This window comes from Pistacia vera, unplaced genomic scaffold, assembly GCF_008641045.1.
Source record: "Pistacia vera cultivar Batoury unplaced genomic scaffold, PisVer_v2 Contig58, whole genome shotgun sequence".
Classification (NCBI taxonomy): Eukaryota; Viridiplantae; Streptophyta; class Magnoliopsida; order Sapindales; family Anacardiaceae; genus Pistacia; species Pistacia vera.
In genome coordinates this window covers 798,355-819,415 of record NW_022196423.1, presented here as the reverse complement: position 1 = coordinate 819,415, position 21,061 = coordinate 798,355, and the positions used below count along the sequence as shown (strand labels likewise).

Here is a 21,061-nt window from a genome sequence, read left to right as displayed (position 1 = left end):
TCCATATCAAAAGACGCGTCCCCATTTAAAAGAACGCACATCCATAAATAAATATAATAAAAAATTTCAAAATATATAAACGGTCAGTCATAGGTTGTGGACACCGTCCCTTAATTTTGGACGGACGTCCACAAATAAGTTGCCCGTCCATACTTTTAATATAAAAAAAAAAAATTAAACAAAAACCCATTCTCCTTGTTGCAAACATCTTCGTCTTTCATTCCCCATCTCCTCTCTTTTTCCTTCGTCTTCATTACTAGTAATTATGATGGTGATTATGTTGAAGAGGATCCACAAATCAGAGACAAAAGAGAAGCTTACGTCCAGAGTTGGGAGAACCGTGATTTTACGGTGTCAGCCTTACAAGCTTCCGCTGACTGAACTTCTGTTGCCACAAAAATATCGCCTGCTGAATTTTTCCGACTATGGCCCAGTTATCCTCTATAGTAGGTACACTGGTACATATATTTATGAAGGAAGTGGGTTCAGGGCTACTACTGCACAGCAGTATGGGACTCTCCTTTTTCAGTGGACTAAAATCCTTGTCCTCCAAACCTTTCCACAGAGTGTGTTCACACATCATCCGTGCAGTTGCAGGTTTTCAGGTAATTCTTGTACGATGTTGTTATTGTCATGCCTTTTCAGGCTACCCTTGTGACATTACCATTTAATTCCTCAACTTTGAACAGCTTTGTTATGCGGCCAAAACTTGGTAAGTGGCTTCTTGGGCCATGATGGTTTTTGGGAGCCAATGACGTAAGTAGAAATGTGACCTGGGTGATGAGACCACGACCATGCTGTGCAATTTGTGGTTCGAGCATCTGATGCATCAATCACTAAGGATTGGATCAGATCTACAGGTTGGTTAGATGACCTTACTAATGGGAAGTGGAGTACATGCCTGAAGAGTGAGTGAAGCGTTGCTGCCGAGAGGCTTAAGATCTTAAGGAACGGATAGCTTGCTAAGGCCGCCCAAACCGAAAAAGACACTAAACCTGATAAGAAGGAGAAAATGGGAGGAAAAGAGAAATGATGATAAAAAGAAAGAAGAACGGTGAGGAAGATGGTAAAACCAAGGCACCCTCGACTCTGTCCAAGTTAACAGCTAGAGGTCTGAGCACTTGCCCTTCAAGCGGCCGTTCTTCAGAGTGGCACATGCTGTGTAAAGATGAAGCCAAAGATTAATTATTTATTATTCTTTTCAACGCAAGAAGGGTTTGGATATATTCTTTGTACTCAAATGCTGTGTATTTGGGTCAAGGACGCCGGTCCACAATTTGTGGACGGCGTCCAAATTTTTTATTTTATTTTTTAAAACAAATTAACTTTGGACGGGGTCTATAAGGAATGGACACTCGTCCAAACTTAGGACGGGCGTCCCGTTTTGTGGACGCCCGTCCAAAATTAAGGAACGGCCGTCCACATCTATGAACGGCTGTCCATAATATTTTACAAATTTTTTTATTGTATTTTATTTATGGACGGCGCGCCTTTAAATGGGGACGCCCGGTCCCTTATATATGGACGTCCTCCATACAATATGGACGGATGTCCATGTGAGTGAACGGCCGTCCAAATTTGATGGACGGCCGTTCACTAGAAAAAATTGGTAAACAAATCTTCAAACGCGCATTACACTCGGCCGGTACAGAATTTCGTGCAACTTTTTTTCGGTGTCCTGTAGTGTTATTGTATAATCTTTTCCTGGTAGATTTCATTTTGTAATACAAAACAAAGAACGTGATAGAAGAATACTTCTACTTTGTAGCCAGGATGCTTTTTAGAAGCTTTTTTAAGTGGAGTAACGTTAGGTCCACAACTAATCTCTAATTTTTTTCACAATTTTTAACGTGACATTTTTAGTGATCGTTGATAAAATTGGTTCCTGTCTACTATTTTTTACAAGCTAGTTAATGACGAGTTTCACGTCCATGTGTTGTAAGATAGGTTGTAAACCTAACACTACTCTTTCTAAAGCATACAGTAAAGTAGTTGTGAGATACCCTAACAAAAGCTTATCATTTTCGACGATGGAAATATTGGCTCTTAGGCTTGCATATCCTTCTTGGGTACTTCCCCCTCACCATTTTTTTTTTTTTTTTTTTAATGATTGGAAGGGTTGGATCAGCTTACTAAGCCTCAACTATTTTCTCGAGACCCTAGAATTATCGGCCAGATAAAAAGCTTCAGGAGACATGTAAACTAGATCCTCCTTTGCTTTTTTAGGCATCAGGCATTATGTATGGTTAACCATCACATTTCTTACATTAAGAGTGAGATACTTTGAGAGATAAAAATTGCTAAAAATTTACAGAATAAGACAGGCAAATTGTATTCCGAGAAAGATCTATTCTTCTCTACACCTCTTAAAACTTTCCAAAGATTGAGGTTGTCCTTCAAATGTGTTTACTCCCAATCCACCTCTCCAAACTAGTAAAACTAAGCAAGGTTTCCGGGCATTTCTCCAGATCATTGTTATTCGAACATATCCAACTCAAGAAGATTTTTCACGTTTACCCACTTCAATTGGTGTGAATCAGTTAAAAGATATTAAACAGTCCAATTAAATTGAAAGGAGGAAGACCAAAACTTCTGTGGGTATGGTAACCATTTGAGATTATTATATATAATTCAGTACTTGCCATTTTGGTCAATTCCTAAAACTCAGATGAATGCTTCGCTCAATTTAACGTCCTCCCATAAAAGCCTTGTTCAATACTATGCATATTACCAATGGAGACATGAAATTTGAACCTAAAACTGTTTGGCATTCAATGCATTCTTCCGGATTCTAGGCCTCACATACTTTAGGAATACTACATTACAGAAGTTTTTCTTCCATCGTAACGATTAAGTTCCAGGTTTCCAACTCAGTGTAAGAATTCCTACTCGTGTGGCAGGCACATCCGTGCTGAACCATTTTTATCCACGCAAGAATCTCAGCTTGGAAGCATTTGAAATAAAGAGAAATGTTTCGTACAATATATACTTGCAATGCAAATCTACTTCAAGATTAAGGAGACGTGAGACCAATATCCGAGGGCAGTACAGTGCAGCGTTTAAGTCGCGGTGAAATCACCTGATGACGTAGATTATACATCAAAAAGGATGTACCACACCGATTATTAATCAGCGAGTGTAGCCTTAATTTCAGGCTTGATAGATTTTAATTCCTTGGTAAGTCTTCCAAGCCGGTCTGCATCTGCACATGAAAGTTGGTAATACATCAATACTTTTAAGTTCGTACAGGCAATAAATTTCATTTGGAATATTCTCCAGTCCGCAAGTTTACTGTAAGGCAGGTTCGGAACCTTACAGAAAATCATTTATGGGAGATTCAGTTCGGCGCTGGGTTAAATTCAAATCTGCTGTCTCCGGAATATACCCCGGCGCCATAACGTGTGTTGTCAAACGCTCAAATATCAAGGTCCGAACACGCTAACCCAGACGCCATTGTTCGCGTTGGTACAACTTTGACAAATGCACCACAGCCAATGGATCCGAAAATCAGCTGCCAATGGTGGGCCTTGTGAATCTCCATGCCGATCTGAGCTCAGGAACTCATTTTACATATTGTCTACTCCGACGCCGGTTTGGTGAAGTGCAACCATACCGGCTCCGGCTTTTTGGCATTGGCTGCCGTTCTCCGCAGTCAAGTTTAATACTGTGAGTCTCATCATTGACTGCATGTACACCAGCCATTCCCAAAGCAGAAATGGTAGAAGCACTCAGGAGCTGTGACGTGAAATGATGTTTCAGTTAGTTGATTTCTTGAAATCAAATAAGCAATTTCACCGCGTCGGCTGAATTGATCGATCATCCAAAACCAAAGAAGCTACAAGGAACAAAAACCCAATATCCACTTCCCGGCTATATCATTACTTCCCGGGGTGTGTAAACATGCAAAAAAAAGTACGTCAATATGTACAACCACAAATTTCAATTCAAGCCAGACCATCATAATCAGACAATTAAGTTATGCATTATAATTGTCCTCCAGGTTAGGTTATGTATCTTGTAGTATTCTCCATTCACATTTGTTAACTACTAGAAGTCAGAAGACTTTTCATCGAGTGATACTGGTCTGCCTGTTATAATTCAAAATTTTGCCCTTTTATTCACCTTATCCTGCGAATGATCTGTTTTTTTGACTTATCAATTTATCCCGTAACTATGAAAAGGTTTTATTAAAAAATTCTAAAACTTTTAAAATACAATCAAACAATATAAAAGATATTCAAAAGCTGATAAATTTAAATCAACTTTTTGCCGATATACAACAGTCTCAACATCTCCAATTTGGTAGCCCCATGGGTACACAGACATGCAATTGTAGTCTAAAATTTAGCATTGGAAATTTGAGGCCTCTAGACGTGTTTCTTGTAAACCCAATTAAAACCACTGTGTTCAATAATTCAATTATAGTATTATTTGCTATTAAATCCTTATAAGTCTTCTTCTCTATCAGTTTCCTTGTGAATAAATAAAAACCAACCGGTGTTTGGATTTGAAAATATCTCTTTATCACCTATAAAATATTGAAGTGTTTTTGAACTTCAAATTAGGCACGGTGAGAAGATGGTACATGAGTTGAAATACCATATGTAAATATTAGATATAGAATGATTAGTATTCTAATATATTATTTATAGTATTTTTAGAACATAGTCCTTTTTTTTTTTTTTTTGTTTTTTTTTTATTTTTTTTTTTGTTTCTCTAGACACACCATATCCATGTTGACTATTTCGTACAATATAGAATCATGACTTAGAACATTTAAATTATTAAACACTCGCATAATGACATTACGATCAATAATTTTTTACATATCATGACTATGACGACTAAAAATTAACCATTATTAGAGTAGTAACCCAGTGTTCTGGCAACCCGACTGGGTGCCCTGGCCAAGGGTCGGGTCCTAGGTGTATTGGTCCAATCCGTTAAACAGGCGGTCTACAGGTGATCCAACAGTTTGAAACTCTAGCAAACATCCCCTGATAACTATATCAATCCTGCAAGTTGTAAACATCCAGCAAACACAACCAGGATATGATCGCATAGTAGGGTGTTCACTTTTCTAGCCCATGCTGCTCATTCTAGTGGCCAAAATTTCAATTCGACACCACCACTGACACCAACCTCTATATTGTGGAAACCCCCTCTAACCCCAACACTTGATAGCCCCCCTTCATCGACCGTGACTCGGTAACCCGCCGCGATTAGGTTTGATTTTTCCAGCAAATTTTTTTTGTTTTGGCTTCCCAGAAATTCACTTGACTCACCACCTAACCACCCCGACCTCCCTTTACAAACTCCTCGAACCCTAAACTTTGTACCCCTCTCAACCGCTCGTGACTCGCGAACTCGTCACAATTGGGCTATTTTTCCACTCAGATTCTGGTTTCACTGACACAAAGGCGTGGGTGGCAGTCAGGTTAGGGTGGGCTCATGGAAAGGTGCAAGGGCACCGAAAAATGTCCAGAGTTGTCAGCGGTCATGTTTTGGGTATGTTAAAAAGGTAGAAAATGTAACTGCCCAGAGAAGGCCCCAGTTTTTGGTTCCAACATGTAACCTGCCCAAGCCGAGCTGAGTTTAAATATGGTATTAACAACATGTTTATATATCTTAACCATATTGACAATGATATTATTATTAAAAACACTCATATTGACTCTGTTGGTTGTATTTGTAATACCTAATCTCATATCATTTGTTTTTTTCAAGTACTGAGGTATCCAACCCAATTGGCCTGCCAATCCTCAGGCACGAACACCCTACAAGCCCATTGACCAGGGTATTACACAAAATTGATGAGGTACCTCCTCTGCGACCGAATACAAGACCCCTTTAGGTATAGTACCCTATGATTACAGGGTTTGCATCCGTCCACAAGGGAGATGTATACCATATTCGGTTATATTAGTATTAATTTTTGGTAAATAACTGATTAACAAACTCTGCATATACGATATATTAATTAATTGTATGATGCCTTTAAGACATTGTACTAACCAATTATTTTCAGAAATTATTAGTTCTAACTGTTTTATTTGATACTATTTCAATAATTAAAAAAGACAAATTGATTTTATAACATTTATTATATAGATAAGTTCAATAATAGTACAAATGTTTTGCATTAAAGCCTATGGTAGATCTGATAAATATTGTTTTGACATTTATGAAATTGTGAAAAAAAAAAAAAAAAACAAAAACAAAAAAAATTGTGAGTGGATTTAGGAATAGACTTGAAATTTTGATTCAAATATCTTTAACATAATGTTAAACCTAAAACCACTGATTTTTAACTTGAACCAGTGAAGTATGGTACTAAACACTTGGGCTTGAGTGTTAGACCTTCACATATATAACTTGTAACATAAAAACATAAACATTAATATTTGAATCTATAACCACCCTAGTGGCCGGGTGTAGGGGTGTTCATAACGGGTTAACCGAACCATTTCCCCATTGTTTGAACCGAACGTGGATTTTCGTTTAGAAAATTCCTGAACAAACCGAAACGGTTTTAGTGGATAGGTTTTTGTGTTCAACCGACTGCTTGTTGAGCATGAAAATCGACAATGATATCACCAATTTATCATTGCAACATTAAAGACTTTTCAATGTATGTATGCTAATAATCTCCTTTGCGCTACTTATTTTCTACTGTTTTTGAGATCTTACCATAGCTAAATCTATACAGCTGATTCATTATTAATGAAAGGATTTCTAAGGATCTGACTTTTGTCAACATCCACTTTGTAGCGGATCCTTCTCAATGACTAAAATTTCGATTTAGGATTAGAGAAATATGAAGTGTTTCTTTAGTTTTTTCAGGCCCAAGGCAACCCTGATGTGCACCGCCCTCCTTAACATTGATTGCTTTATACGGTTCTTTACCATTTTTTTGTATTCCACATGTTTATCAAGTTGAAAATAATAGTCAAATCCAAAACATACTGCTCAATACAACAAGTATGAAACGGACTGGGTGGGGGGGGGGGGGGAGGGGGTAAATAGTGCGGCCCAATTTTCATACGCAAGTTAACTTTGTTGCAAGCGAAACAAACAAACTCCCCCTATGCATCATGACTTGGTTGACCTATAAGATGGGTAAGAATACAAAGGTATGGAATAAAAGGTAATAGCGGTCGAATACAATGATTTAAAACATTTTGTCTACCCTGACCGTGAAGCTTGTGACAATGTTGGCATCTAGGTTGAAGAGGCGTTAAGATTGCGCAAACTGAGCTGCAGAAGAGGGTGTAGTCGTGGGCACAAGGTTCGCTACAAAGTGGATGTTGACAAAATGTAGATGCCTAGAATCACTTCATTATCTAACATTCGCGTAGATTTAGCCTATGGTAGATCTCAAAACAGTAGAAATAATAGGAAAAGGACTATTATATAATCATACCTACATTAGAAAAGGCTTTAATGTTGACAGAAATTGTGATATCTCTATCCAAGTTTCTGCTACAACAATAGTTTTTATATGCTTCTCCAGCATTGAGCTATCCGAGCTCAACAAACCCCTTATTCTAGTGCATATCGTCACACTTATACCAAATAGACATTTGCCTAATTACCGTACCTGCTGCAGTAGTTCCTCCATGTTGTGCTTAACAATCCAGACGATGGTTTCACAACCATAACCTTTATGAAAGGAAAGAACCACACACTCAGGCCTGACAGTTATGTGCATACTTCACCCAAGCAATTGACAACTCCCTTGATTCTGCTTTTTCCCAGACCCCTTGTTTGACTTGCTATTGTCGTCTTCCTTGCTACTAAGTCACTTTGTTTTTGGTGGTTGGAGTTTTGGCTTTGTTCGGCGTTTTATGATTTTGTAATGACAATCTCTCAATTTGAAGATTGCAAAACCTGGAAAAAGGGAAAAAAAAAACAAGCAGTTTCGTTGACATGTTCATCAACAAAAGTGATGAAAAAAAATAGAAGCAGAAAAAGAGGCGATGAGAAGAAGAAATAGAAAATTAGCACGATGTAGGAAGGAAAAAAGAAATTCTAACTGATGTGGCCAACTTTCCAGTGGCATTTCCAGTCTTTTTCACAAAGGTACCCTTTAACTGCAGCAACCCTAACCGAGAAGACAGAACAATTACCCCTATTTGCATTTCAAACTACCTGGGTTATCACCTTGTCTTTACAAACAAACCTCTGGGTGGGTGCATGTCGTTTGCCCTTTTATTTATCTTTAACTTTTGGTTATTGATCACATTATAAGGCATAAGTTCAATAAGTTAGTTTGCACATATAGAATTATATTTTTAATAGTTTTCTAAATTAGATAATGATTATTTATAAAATCTATTCTATTATGCATTAACTTTTTAACATCTACTTCTTACTTATTTGATCATTAGCACAAAGTGCATGAGCTTTCGTGAATAATACAAAAATTTGTTATTCTTCTATAGATGTCAAATATGCAATTTTTATTAGTGTTCCAGACTAGTGTCAAAAATGTAATTGATAATGAATAATTTTGTACTCTCCATTTTAATTATTTACTAATATATTTTCTGCCACATTTTAAGTCAAATTATTCAATAGTAATAGATACATCAAAATTTAATTGTAATGAAATAATTTGAACCTATTTATTTGAATTATTTAAGAGTAATAGATATTGATTAGGAGGTTTTGTTGCTCTAACTTTCACCGTGGTCAAACACTAACTCAATTGACATGCCTCTTATAAACATAGCTTGAACTGTGCCTAGTCGGTGTGGACTCCAAAATATATACTTCAAAGTTGAAGATAGACTAAAATCAAGAAAGACTTGCACTATCACGGGATATCTCCTGCTTATATCTTTCTACATGGATTATGATACTTTAGAATTTTTAGACATTATTTTGGAAAATTGTTTTCAATACATAAGTCTTAGGGCGTTGTTAACTTGTTTGATAATTAGTAATTGAATAACTTTGAATGAAAAGAATATGAATGATTTATAATTTTTGTTTGTAATTTTTAATATCGAATATATGTATATAAGTTATTTATTTTTACAATTTAAATATCTAAAAACTAATATTTTACATTAATGACCTTATCAATATTAAATATGACATACATTTAAAATTTGTTTACAATCATGAATTTGATAATAACGAAAATATTAACTTTGCAAATAATTACATTTTAATTGTTTTTAGCTTGATTAAAAAATTAATTCTAAATAAATATATTAAGAGAATATAAGATGGAATTTATTAAAAATATAGAGACAGAATTTAACTACATCCTCACTACATATTATCTTACAATTGTATTTAATTTAAAATAAAGATATTTTCGATCCAATGGATCTGGAGAAGGAATTTGAAGATAGGTTATTTTTCTTTCCCACTCCTACAACTCCTACACTTTGATGTATTGAATTCTCAACTGCTAAAATGTAGTCAGAATTTAAATTAAAAAATACATCCCATATTAATTAGTATAAGTACAGTAGATTTTATTGTTTATACAAAGGAAAAATAACATGAAAGTAAAATAAAAACGTGAATAAATGGCACAAAGAGATTAGGTTTTAAAGGGGCTAGAATTAAAATTAAGTGTATTTTTTAAAGTCTTAAGGCAACAATAAGTTTTGGTATTTAGTTAAAAACAATTTTTTTTTTTTATTTAAGAAGAATATGAAATTTTTTTTCAGTTTGAAGTGGTGAAACTAAACAACCAATAATTATCTAAATATATATTCAATTTTTTTTTTTTTAAGTTTTTTGGACACTAAAATAAAGATGACCTTATAATTTATATTTGCATTTCTTTTTTTATTGTTTTTTTGCTTTCTAAAACCGTAGGAAAACAAATAAAATTTTATCCACTAGGTTTGATTTTGATTTCTGAAAGAAAAAAACTCATTAAACACAAAAAATGTTGAATTTTTTTATTAGCCTTGGCAACGACGTCGAGGTTGAGGATACGGGCCAAGATAGCTCGAGTAATAGTTGTCTTCAAGGTAAAAAAAATTCAACTGAGTAGGAATACATAACCAACTCCGCACGTGGATACGGGTCACTTTCGGGTCACCTGTTTTAAAACTACCTCTCCTCTCTGATCTGCCCTTTTTTTCTTATCTTCTTATCTAAAATTTTCTGGTAGAAGGGGTTCCGGTTCTCAAACGAAACCACCGTTTTTGCCATTGGAAGCCGGGAACTAGGTGTGAAGGCTTGGCCGCCTTTGTACTACCACTTATTTCTTAATCTCTTGATGTAGAACCTAGGAGTGGAGATTTGGGAGAATCGCCTCCTAGCTACCAGACTCAGATTATGTTAGACAGGATTTTATGGAGGACGAAGAGGAAAGGCAAGAAGTAAAACAAGAAGAGCTCACTTGTTGTAGTGTGTCTAGTATTGTTGTTGCAATGCTTTGTGGAGTCCATTCTTGGATTATTTTAGTTTTTGTTTTTTGGATTAAGGAGAGAGGAGCAGCAGATTGTTGGTGATTGATGAGACTGCGTTGACTGGGTGAGCAATGTCTGGACATACCTGCATTTTTCGGAGAAATGGAACCAAACCACTAAGTACAGGTTCTAAATTTCAATGAGCGAAAACCTAAAATGTAGGTTCTCCGAGTTCCTTGGTCCCAGTACCCTGTAAAAAATCAATTACCCCCTTATTAGTTTAAAAAAATGAACAAAATACCTTAACTATTTACAAATACACCCCTAAACAAGTTTTCGTTACTCATTATTATACTTGTGTCCGTGTAACCTCATAAATCCCAATCTCTAGGCACACTTAATTCAATCAATTCATCAACCCAGCTTTACAGTAAAACTTCTTTCAATCAGACAAACCCAAAACACAAACAATTAATTAACATCATACATAAATCTCTATAATTTACTTTTAATTATATTTACATTTCTCGAATCAGTTATTAGTAGTTGTCTTATCTGATGTTATATGGAAATCTATAATTAATTCAGTAATCATCATAATAATCTAGTAATGTCTAAGGTTTATTAATGCTAAATTAATGTAAGTCTCATTTAATTAACGTAAATTACGTAATTAAGTAATGTACCTAATTGTTTAAGTGACTACTATAGACTGTTTAATAAATTATAATTATTTAAGTATGCATTAACCTATATTAATGTCGACAATTAATTAATTAATTATTTAATTATAATGTAAATACCTTATATTAATTAAATTTTGCAATGCATTTAATTAAGTATTGTAATAATGTTTTAGAAATAATGATATACAATTAAGTTAATCACTTAGTTTATAACTAATGTTTATAAGAATTATAATCTACTATAATATTTATATGAAACTGTATAAATTAATTAAATTTCTAATCATTTAATTAAGTATTGTGTTATGTAGGAACTAAATTAAGTCATAATATTTATACATACATATATGGCTTATAATTATAGTTACTATCAAACTAGAATTAAGTTTATGAATTAGTAATATACTATAAAATCAAATATATAATTTAATTAAATTTCTAATCATTAATTACGTATGTGTACTAATGTTTATATGTAATGTTATAATTAATCTCAAGTTAATCTGGAATTATTCGTTTTAGGTTACGAACACCCGTGATTGCTTTTTTTTTAAAATTTAAATTAGTAATATATACTATAAAAACTTTATAATGTAACTTGTTATAATTAAATCTACAATTTCTATCATTTAATTAGTCTATACTATGTAAATCAATAACTCATTTTGTAATATAATGTTATAATTAATTAAGTTCATTTAATTTATAATATTATAATTAATTATGTGATCATACTGTAATATATTTTAAAAAATAATAATACCATACTATAATCTTCTCGAAGCCGGATACTGTAAATTTTACCTGACATTAATATTGTTATCTTAACCCGCTCGTTTAATCGTGGTCCCCCTTTACCGCAGATATGCGTAACCTTTGCCAGGTATAATTTTTTAAGTGAAAAATACTAATTTGATTTTTTAATATTTTACCCATTGTGATGTGGATCAGATGACAAACGAGATATTAAGACTTTATATAATAAATTTATCATCAACAAACTAGTATAGTAAATTTTTCTTTGTTATTTCTTCCATATTCAACTTCAACACTCTTTCTCATTGCCCAAAACCCTGAGCGTTACTTTTCGCAATTCAACAAGTTTTTTGTTCCATTCCTTCTCTGTTTCATCTTATATGGATGACAACCTCAACTCCTCGCCTTTCACTCTGAGGACTCGCTTTACTTGATTTCAAAGCAACGAAGACTCAAGATCCTCTCAAATAATGAGATCATGGAATACTTCTATGCATTTCGGCAATTGGACTGGTGTTACATGCAGTCCAACTGATTGGAATGGTCCCAATCTTGTACTTGAAATCGCAAAAGTTGGCGGATCATACCATCTTCTATAGGAAACCTTACACTCTTACTACTATCAACTTGGCAAAACATAGCTTCCATGTGAATTCCTCAAAATTTCCGTTTAAAGCAGCTGCAAACTCCAAACTTCACATTCAATTACTTTGGTGGAGTTTCCAACGAATTTAATCTCGTTGTACAAATCTGAGTGCTTGCATTTGGTTACAACGAGTTTATTGGCAGATTCACGGACCAGCTTAGTCATTGTCGAAACTGTTATATCTGGGACGTGGAGCAACATCTTCCAGAATAATTCCACTTGGGCTTGGCAATATTTCTTCTCTTCTCATTATGTTTCCTTTCGCGAATAATTTACATAGGGAGCTATTCAATGAAAAAGAAATTAAAATATAAAACAGATAACGACAATCTTTGCATAGATTTAAAGTAGATTATAAAAATGAAATTTTGTTTTCTTTTAGAGAGGTGTTATTTAAGCCCCAATAAATCTCTTTATATAATATTACGTCAACTATTTTTGAATAAAAAGAGATTTATTGGGGCACAAATAATACTACTTGGATATAATACCTAAAGGCCCAAGTCAATTCTCAATAAATTTGTTATACTAGTCTTCGATAAGAAATTGAAATTGAAATTGACAATGAAATAACTTCGTGGAAAGGTAACGGGTAAGCTTGAAGACAAGGGTTGACTTGACACTCTTAATTTAAGTTTTATCATTATTTATAATGATAAAGATATTTTATAATTAAATATTTTATTATTTCCAAAAATCTATACATTTTTAGAATATTGTTTTAAGAAAAAATTATTGGACAAGTTCTCAGATTCTGAAAATATAAGAAACTTGCCGAATGACCCTTAGACATTACTACAGGAACAGGAGAAGGCAATAAACTTTTATTACTGGCATCGTTTTTCTATTTTAAAATTTATTTACTATTTTAAAAAAAAAAAATTTCCATCATTTTATATTAGAGTAAAGCTACATAAATATACGCTTCATACAAAATAATTCATACCGGTTGATGTAATTTTTTTACATGACTTCACACTATCCGCTTTTATTTATTTTATTTATCTTTAACTTTTAGTTATTTGATCACATTATAAGGCATAAGTTCATATAAGTTAGTTTGCACATATAGAATTATATGTTTTTAATAGTTTTCTAAATTAGATAATGATATATTTATAAAAATCTATTCTATTTAGCATTAACTTTATTAACATCTACTTCTTCACTTATTTGATCATTTAGCACAAAGTGCATGCAGCTATCGTGAAATAATACAAAAATTTGTTATTCTTCTATAGATATGCAAATATGCAATTTTTTATTAGTGTTCCACAAGACTAGTGTCAAAAATGTAATTGATAATGAAATAATTTGTACCTCTCCATTTTAATTATTTACATAATATTTTCTGCCACATTTTAAGTCAAAATTATTCAATAGTAATAGATACATCAAAAAATTAATTGCTAATGAAATAATTTGAACCTATTTATTTGAATTATTTAAGAGTAATAGATATTGATTAAGGTAGTTATTGGCTCTAACTTTTCACCGGCTGGTCAAACACTTAACTCAATTGACTATGATCCTCTTATAAACTATTAAGCTTGAGCGTGTCTAGTCGGTGTGAGACTCTAATAATAGATACGTCAAAAGTTGAAGATAGACTTAAAATATCAAGAAAAGACTTATACTATCACAGAATAATCTCCCTTGTATCTTTCTACATGGATTATGACACATTTAGAATATTTAGACATTATTTTGTAAAATTGTTTTTCAATACAATGAGTCTTAGAGGCGTCCGTTAACTTGTTTGATAATTAGTAATTGAATAACTTTGAATGATTAAGAATATATGAAATTATGATTATATTAAATAATATAATAAAGTAGTGAGTATGTTATTGTTATAAAAGGTAATATAATAATTAAAGTAAAATAAAAACGTGAATAAAATAAAAAGAGATAAGGGTTTTAAGGGGTATGATTGAAATTTAAAAATTTAAGTACAGGTATTTTTTTTAAAGTCATTTAAGGCAAACAAAAGTGTTTGTATTTAGTTAAAAACAAAAGTTGAAGATAGACTTGGAATATCAAGGAAAGACTTGCACAATCAGGAGGTCATCTCCCTTGACTTGTATCATTCTACATGGATTGTGATACTTTCAGAATATTTTGACATTATTTTGAGAAATTGTTTTTCAAAATTGATTCGAACAATAAGTCTTAGCGTTAGTTAACTTAGTTTGGTAATTGGTAATTGAATAACTTTGAATGAAAAAGAATATAAGAAATGTTTATAATATTTTTGTTTGTAATTTTTAAATATCGAATTATATGTATTAAGTATTTATTTTTACAAGTTTTAAATATCTAAAAACTAATATTTTTACATTAATGACCTTATCAATATTAAATATGACATACATTTAAAATTTGTATTACAAATCATGAATTTGATAATAACGAAAATATTAACTTTGCAAATAATTAACATTATTAATTGTTTTTAGCTTGATTAAAAAATTAATTCTAAATAAATATATTAAGAGAAATATAAGAAGTTGGGAAATTTATTAAAATATATGTAGAGAATAATAATACATACTCACTGCATTATTATATTACAGATGATATTTTTATCTTAAAATATATAGATATTTTGCGATCCAATGGATCTGGGAAGGAATTTGAAGATAGTTATTTTCTTTCTCACTCCAACAACTCCTACACCATTGGATTGTATTGAATTCACAGCTGAAAATGTGTCAAAAATTTAAATCAGAATTTAAATTAAAAAATACATCCCTATTATATTAAATAATATATTAAAGTAGTGAGTATATTATTGTTATAAAAAGATAATATAACAATGAAAGTAAAATAAAAACGTGAATAAAATGGAAAGAGATTAGGGTTTTAAGGGGCATGATTGAAATTTAAAAATTAAAGAATAGGTATTTTTTAAAAGTCATTAAAGGCAAACAAATAAGTTTTTGTATTTAGTTAAAAACAACTTCTTCTTTTTTTTTTTTTTTTTATTAAGAAGAATATGATTTATTTTCAGTTTGAAGTGGTGAAACTAAACAACCAATAAATATCTAAATATAAAATATTCAATTTTTTTTTTTTTTTAAGTTTTTTGGACACTAAAATAAAGATGACCTTATAATTTATATTTGCATTTCTTTTTTTTATTGTTTTTGCTTTCTAAACCGTAGGAAAAAAAATAAAATTTTATTCCACTAAAGTTTATATTTTGATTTCTGAAAGAAAAAAAATCATTAAACACAGAAAATACTGAATTTTTTAATTGAAAAATACTAATTTTATTTTTTAATATTTTACCCTTTGTGGATGTGGATCAGATGACAAACGAGATATTATAAATTTGTAATCAACATAACCAGTACATAAAATTTTCTTTGTTATTTCTTCCACAGTTCAAACTTCAAACATTCAATCACTCTTTCTTCATTCCCAAAACCATGGAGCGATACTTTTTCAATTCAAAATGTTTTTTGTTCCATTTCCTTCTTCTGTTTCATCTTATATGGATGATAACCTCAGCCTCATCAGGCTTTCACTCTGATGAACTCGCTTTACTTGATTTCAAGCAACGAATAACTCAAGACCCTCTTCAGATCATGAGCTCCTGGAATGATTCTATGCATTTCTGCAATTGGACTGGTGTTACATGCAGTCCAACTGATGGAAGGGTCACAATCTTGTACTTGAAATCGCAAAAGTTGGCTGGATCGATACCGTCTTCTATAGGAAACCTTACATCTCTTACTGCTATCAACTTGCAAAACAATAGCTTCCGTGGTGAAGTTCCTCAACAGAAATAGGCCGTTTAAAGCAGCTGCAAACTCTCAACTTCGCCTTCAATTACTTTGGTGGGAGTATTCCAACGAATTTATCTCGTTGTACAAATCTTAGAGTACTTAAATTTACTCGCAACGAGTTTATTGGGCAGATTCCGGACCAGCTTAGTTCATTGTCGAAACTGGAATATCTGCTACTTGGAGCTAACAATCTTACAGGAAGAATTCCAGCTTGGATTGGCAATATTTCTTCTCTTGGCTTTCTGGTCCTTGCGCAGAATAATTTACAAGGGAGCATACCCAAGGAACTAGGTTTGATATCAGGCTTGAGATTTTTTCAAATTGGTGGGAATTATTTCTCTGGTACCATCCCTACTTCAATTTTTAATCTCTCTTCAATGTACTATTTCTCTGTGTTTCAAAACCAGCTGCACGGGCAGTTGCCGTCAGATGTTGGACTCAATCTCCCCAATCTTGAAGAATTTAATTGTAATTATAACTATTTTACAGGAAGTATTCCTGTATCATTGCCAAATGCTTCTAAACTTTCAGGAGTTGATCTTTGTAATAATAGCCTCACTGGGAATGTTCCAGAAAGGTTTGGAAGCTTGCAAGGTCTCATTAGACTTAATTTGGAGTATAATAGACTTGGAAAGGGGGAAATTGGTGACTTGAAATTTCTAAAATTTTTGTCTAATTGTACTAGGCTTGTAGGACTGGGTCTCTATGGTAATGCTTTTGGGGGAGAGTTGCCTAATTCCATAGGCAACCTTTCAACTCAATTGCAAATTTTAGATATTGGAATGAATCTGATTCATGGAAACATCCCTGCTGGGATTGGAAACCTGGTTAACCTAACTGTCTTATCCTTTGCACGAAACTACTTAAGTGGTAGTGTTCCAGCTGAAGCTATTGGGAGACTACGGAATCTAGAGAAATTGTCTTTATGTAACAATAAGTTTTCTGGATTAATCCCATCCTCACTTGGCAACTTGACTAAATTAATTAAGCTTTGTTTGAGCAATAATGAATTCGAGGGAAGCATACCTCCAAGTCTTGGAAAGTGTCAAAAATTGCTAGCATTGTATTTAGGGAATAATAGTCTAAATGGCACCATACCCAAAGAAGTTTTCGGTCTTTCTTCCATATCAATTTATTTGGGTTTGTCTGATAATTTTTTGACTGGTTCACTACCACTAGAAGTGGGTAACTTGAAAAATCTTGGAGAGTTGGATGTATCCAAGAACAAGTTATCCGGTGAAATTCCTAGTAGCCTTGATAGTTGTACTAGTTTGGAACGTCTGTACTTGGGAAGTAACATGTTTGGAGGGACTATTCCTGAATCTTTGAAAAGTTTAAGAGGTTTAGAGGAATTGGATCTTTCTTGGAACAATTTATCTGGCCAAATTCCTGAATTTTTCAGCCAATTTTTGTTTCTCAAGTATCTCAATCTTTCGTATAATAAGCTTGAAGGTGAAGTACCCAAGGAAGGGATATTTGCAAATGCAAGTGCCAATATTTCACTTATTGGAAATGAAAAGCTTTGTGGCGGTGTTCCAGAACTACTTTTAAATGTATGCTCAACAAAAGCTTCTAAAAAGCATATTAATAAAAGAGTAGTAATCTCAATAATTATTGGTGTTACAGTTGCAACTCTGCTAGTGATTTCTTTTGTTTTATATTACAAAAAGAAATCTTCACGGACAAGTTCCACTACATCTTCGATCGAAAGCCAATTATGTTTGTCTTACTCTGACATTTTAAAATCAACTGATAACTTTTCCAATGAAAATTTGCTCGGTGTGGGTAGTTGTGGTTCTGTCTACAAAGGTACTCTTTCTGGTGATGGAAAAATTGTTGCAATTAAGGTGTCAAAAGTTCAACATCAAAGAGCCTTGAAAAGTTTCATTGATGAATGCAATGCTTTGAAAAGCATACGACATCGTAACATCCTCAAGATCATAACTGTTTGCTCAAGTGTTGATTATGAAGGTAACGACTTTAAAAGTCTTGTTTTTGAGTTCATGTCTAATGGAAGTTTGGACAACTGGCTACATCCGGTTCCTAACGAGCAACCTGTTGGAATCAAGAACTTGACCCTTATGCAGAGACTAAATGTGGCAATTGATGTTGCCTTTGCTTTTGATTATCTCCATCACCATTGTGAGACTCCAATTGTGCATTGTGACCTCAAGCCAAGCAACGTGCTACTTGATGAAGATATGACAGCCCATGTTGGCGACTTTGGATTGTCGAAGTTCCTTTTTGAATCATCAAATAATGCCTTGCAAAGTCAAATAACATCAGTTGCTCTAAGAGGTTCTTTTGGCTACATCCCTCCAGGTATTAATTTTTTTTTTTTTTNACTTGCTGGAATCAAGAACTTGACCCTTATGCAGAGACTAAATGTAGCAATTGATGTTGCTTCTGCTTTTGATTATCTCCATCACCATTGTCAGACTCCAATTGTGCATTGTGACCTCAAGCCAAGCAATGTGCTACTTGATGAAGATATGATGGCCCATGTTGGTGACTTTGGATTGTCGAGGTTCCTTTTTGAATCATCAGATAATGCCTTGCAAAGTCAAATAACATCAGCTGCTCTAAGAGGTTCTATTGGCTACATCCCTCCAAGTATTATTTTTTATTTTTATTTTTTTCTCAAAAGTATATTTGAATTTTAGTTCTGGATTATCATTTTATTTTTAAGAAATTCTTAAGGTCTTAACCTTCGTTTAATTAATTACAACATTTCTCATTCTAATTATTATCATAAATTTATCACATTTTTATCACTATTTATTATTTTATTATATTCTGAAAATACACGTGTAATACAATATAAGTAGTTTTTATGAATAGTGTCATTTCATTTTCTCAATACTTATCATTGATTCAAATTTTTCCCTTTAAAAGTCCAAGAACTCTATAAAATTTCTCATTTTAATTATTATCATAAATTATTTTTCATGAATAATTGCAACATCTAAAATTGATTTCTTTGGCCATAATAACTTTATTATTATTTAAATCTTTCAAAATACGAACACATGTCAAAAACATTATTTATAACAATATCAGATAATTAAATTACATAAAGTCTAAACAATTTTAATTAAATTTTTTATTAATTTTACTACTGTTATATCTCGTCCACCACTAGATTAAATTATTGACTATGCTTATGTGTATATTCATGTTCTGTTCCATCAATAATTCAAGATTATGCAGACCATTAAGAAGTACGAAATTTGTACACAAAGCAGAGCTTTATATTACAATATTGGAAAATGCTATAACTTGCTAATTAAATTACCATTTTTTTTTTTCTTTTGCTCTTTATATTTAGATTCTTTAGTAATAAATACTTAAACTCATTTCTTTTTTACATTTAACTGCTCTTTAATTTGTAAAATTTCTATAGATTTAATTCTATTTTTTGTTTGAAAAAAAGGATCAAGTCTCTTGAGCTGTTGAACACATAAGATAATATAAAATTATTTTGTCATTCTTATATTATTCATATAATAGTAAACAATTTTAAGTATCAATTTCTTTTATATATATTGACATGTGTCGACTCCAATTTCATACATTGTAGAATACATGGATGGTCATGTTTCCAGGCTCGGAGACATATACAGCTATGGTATATTGTTGTTGGAGATGTTTACAGGTAAAAGACCTACAGATGAAATGTTTAAAGATGACTTGAGCATTCATAACTTTGTTTCAATGGCTTTTTCAAACCATGTTATGGACATTGTTGACCCATCACTGCTCTTGGAAGAAGAAGATGAAGATGAAGATGATGGAGGTGAAGAAATCATGATGAGAAACTTTGAATCTCAAAGGAATAATAAAAAGAAAATGGAAGAATTCTTGGTTCCAGTGCTGAGGATTGGACTCGTGTTCCACAACATCTCCAAGAGAGCGAATGACAATGAATGATGTAGTCAACAATCTGAAAGCTATCAGAGACTCATTTCTCAAGTCTAAGGAGGAGATGAATTGATTACAATTCTCTCTTCATCCAAACATGTTGCATTGTTCTTGATTGCTTGTTTTGAAGTTGGTGTGATTTAATTTGCTCTGTTTTATAGATGTGTAATACTTTGTATTTTCATTATGCTCTGTTTCTATTGCTTTATAATGCTCTGTGTTTTCATGTTCAAACTTCATTGCTTTCGTTTTTTTCTTTTTTAATTTCTGTTATCCATAATATTTGACCTGTGTGTATTTGAAACTTCTTTTTTTAAATAAATACAAAATTTCTATGATACTTCAAATATACTAATTAATGAAACTAAGAACACAATTATAAAAGTGTAATTAATACATTTGAAATTAAAAATAGACTTCTTGTTCTGAAATCAATTGATAAATAGGAATAAATTATTTGGAAACACTACATCGACAAATATTAAAACCCAAAATTTTAGAATTTTATCTTGCTATCTTCGCTTGTTCTTCAATAAAATTAAATTAAAGAAAAAACAAAAAAACAAATTAAGCCCCACTCAATCAGTCAATCTCTTTCTAAAATATATATTTGTAAATAGTATTTTAAAAATAATTTTTATATATTATTAAGACATAGAAAGATAATGAATTGAACTTAAATAACTGTTTTTTAATATCCGAGCCAGGTAATACCCACCCTGTATACCCCAAGTCTGGGCCGATTCTAGGCCGGGCCTAAAAAACTGACATCCCTAGACAGATTTTCCAGTTATCAATTATCAACGGTCCCGACGACTAATTGACCAATTTTATTCTATAATATTTAATATAATTAATTACACAACTTACCATTAA

General features: G+C 32.4%; 1 protein-coding gene across 1 annotated transcript; it reads left to right on the top strand.

Annotated features, from left to right (window-relative positions):
- Nucleotides 1–268: 268 nt before the first annotated feature.
- Nucleotides 269–20,418, top strand: LOC116109435 (probable LRR receptor-like serine/threonine-protein kinase At3g47570). Its single transcript, XM_031395647.1, is given in 5 exon segments — nt 269–605; nt 15,987–16,249; nt 16,396–18,586; nt 19,845–20,148; nt 20,150–20,418. Coding segments are annotated over 5 exon segments (3,204 nt in total). The 3' UTR covers nt 20,259–20,418.
- The last annotated feature ends 643 nt before the right edge of the window (nt 20,419–21,061 follow it).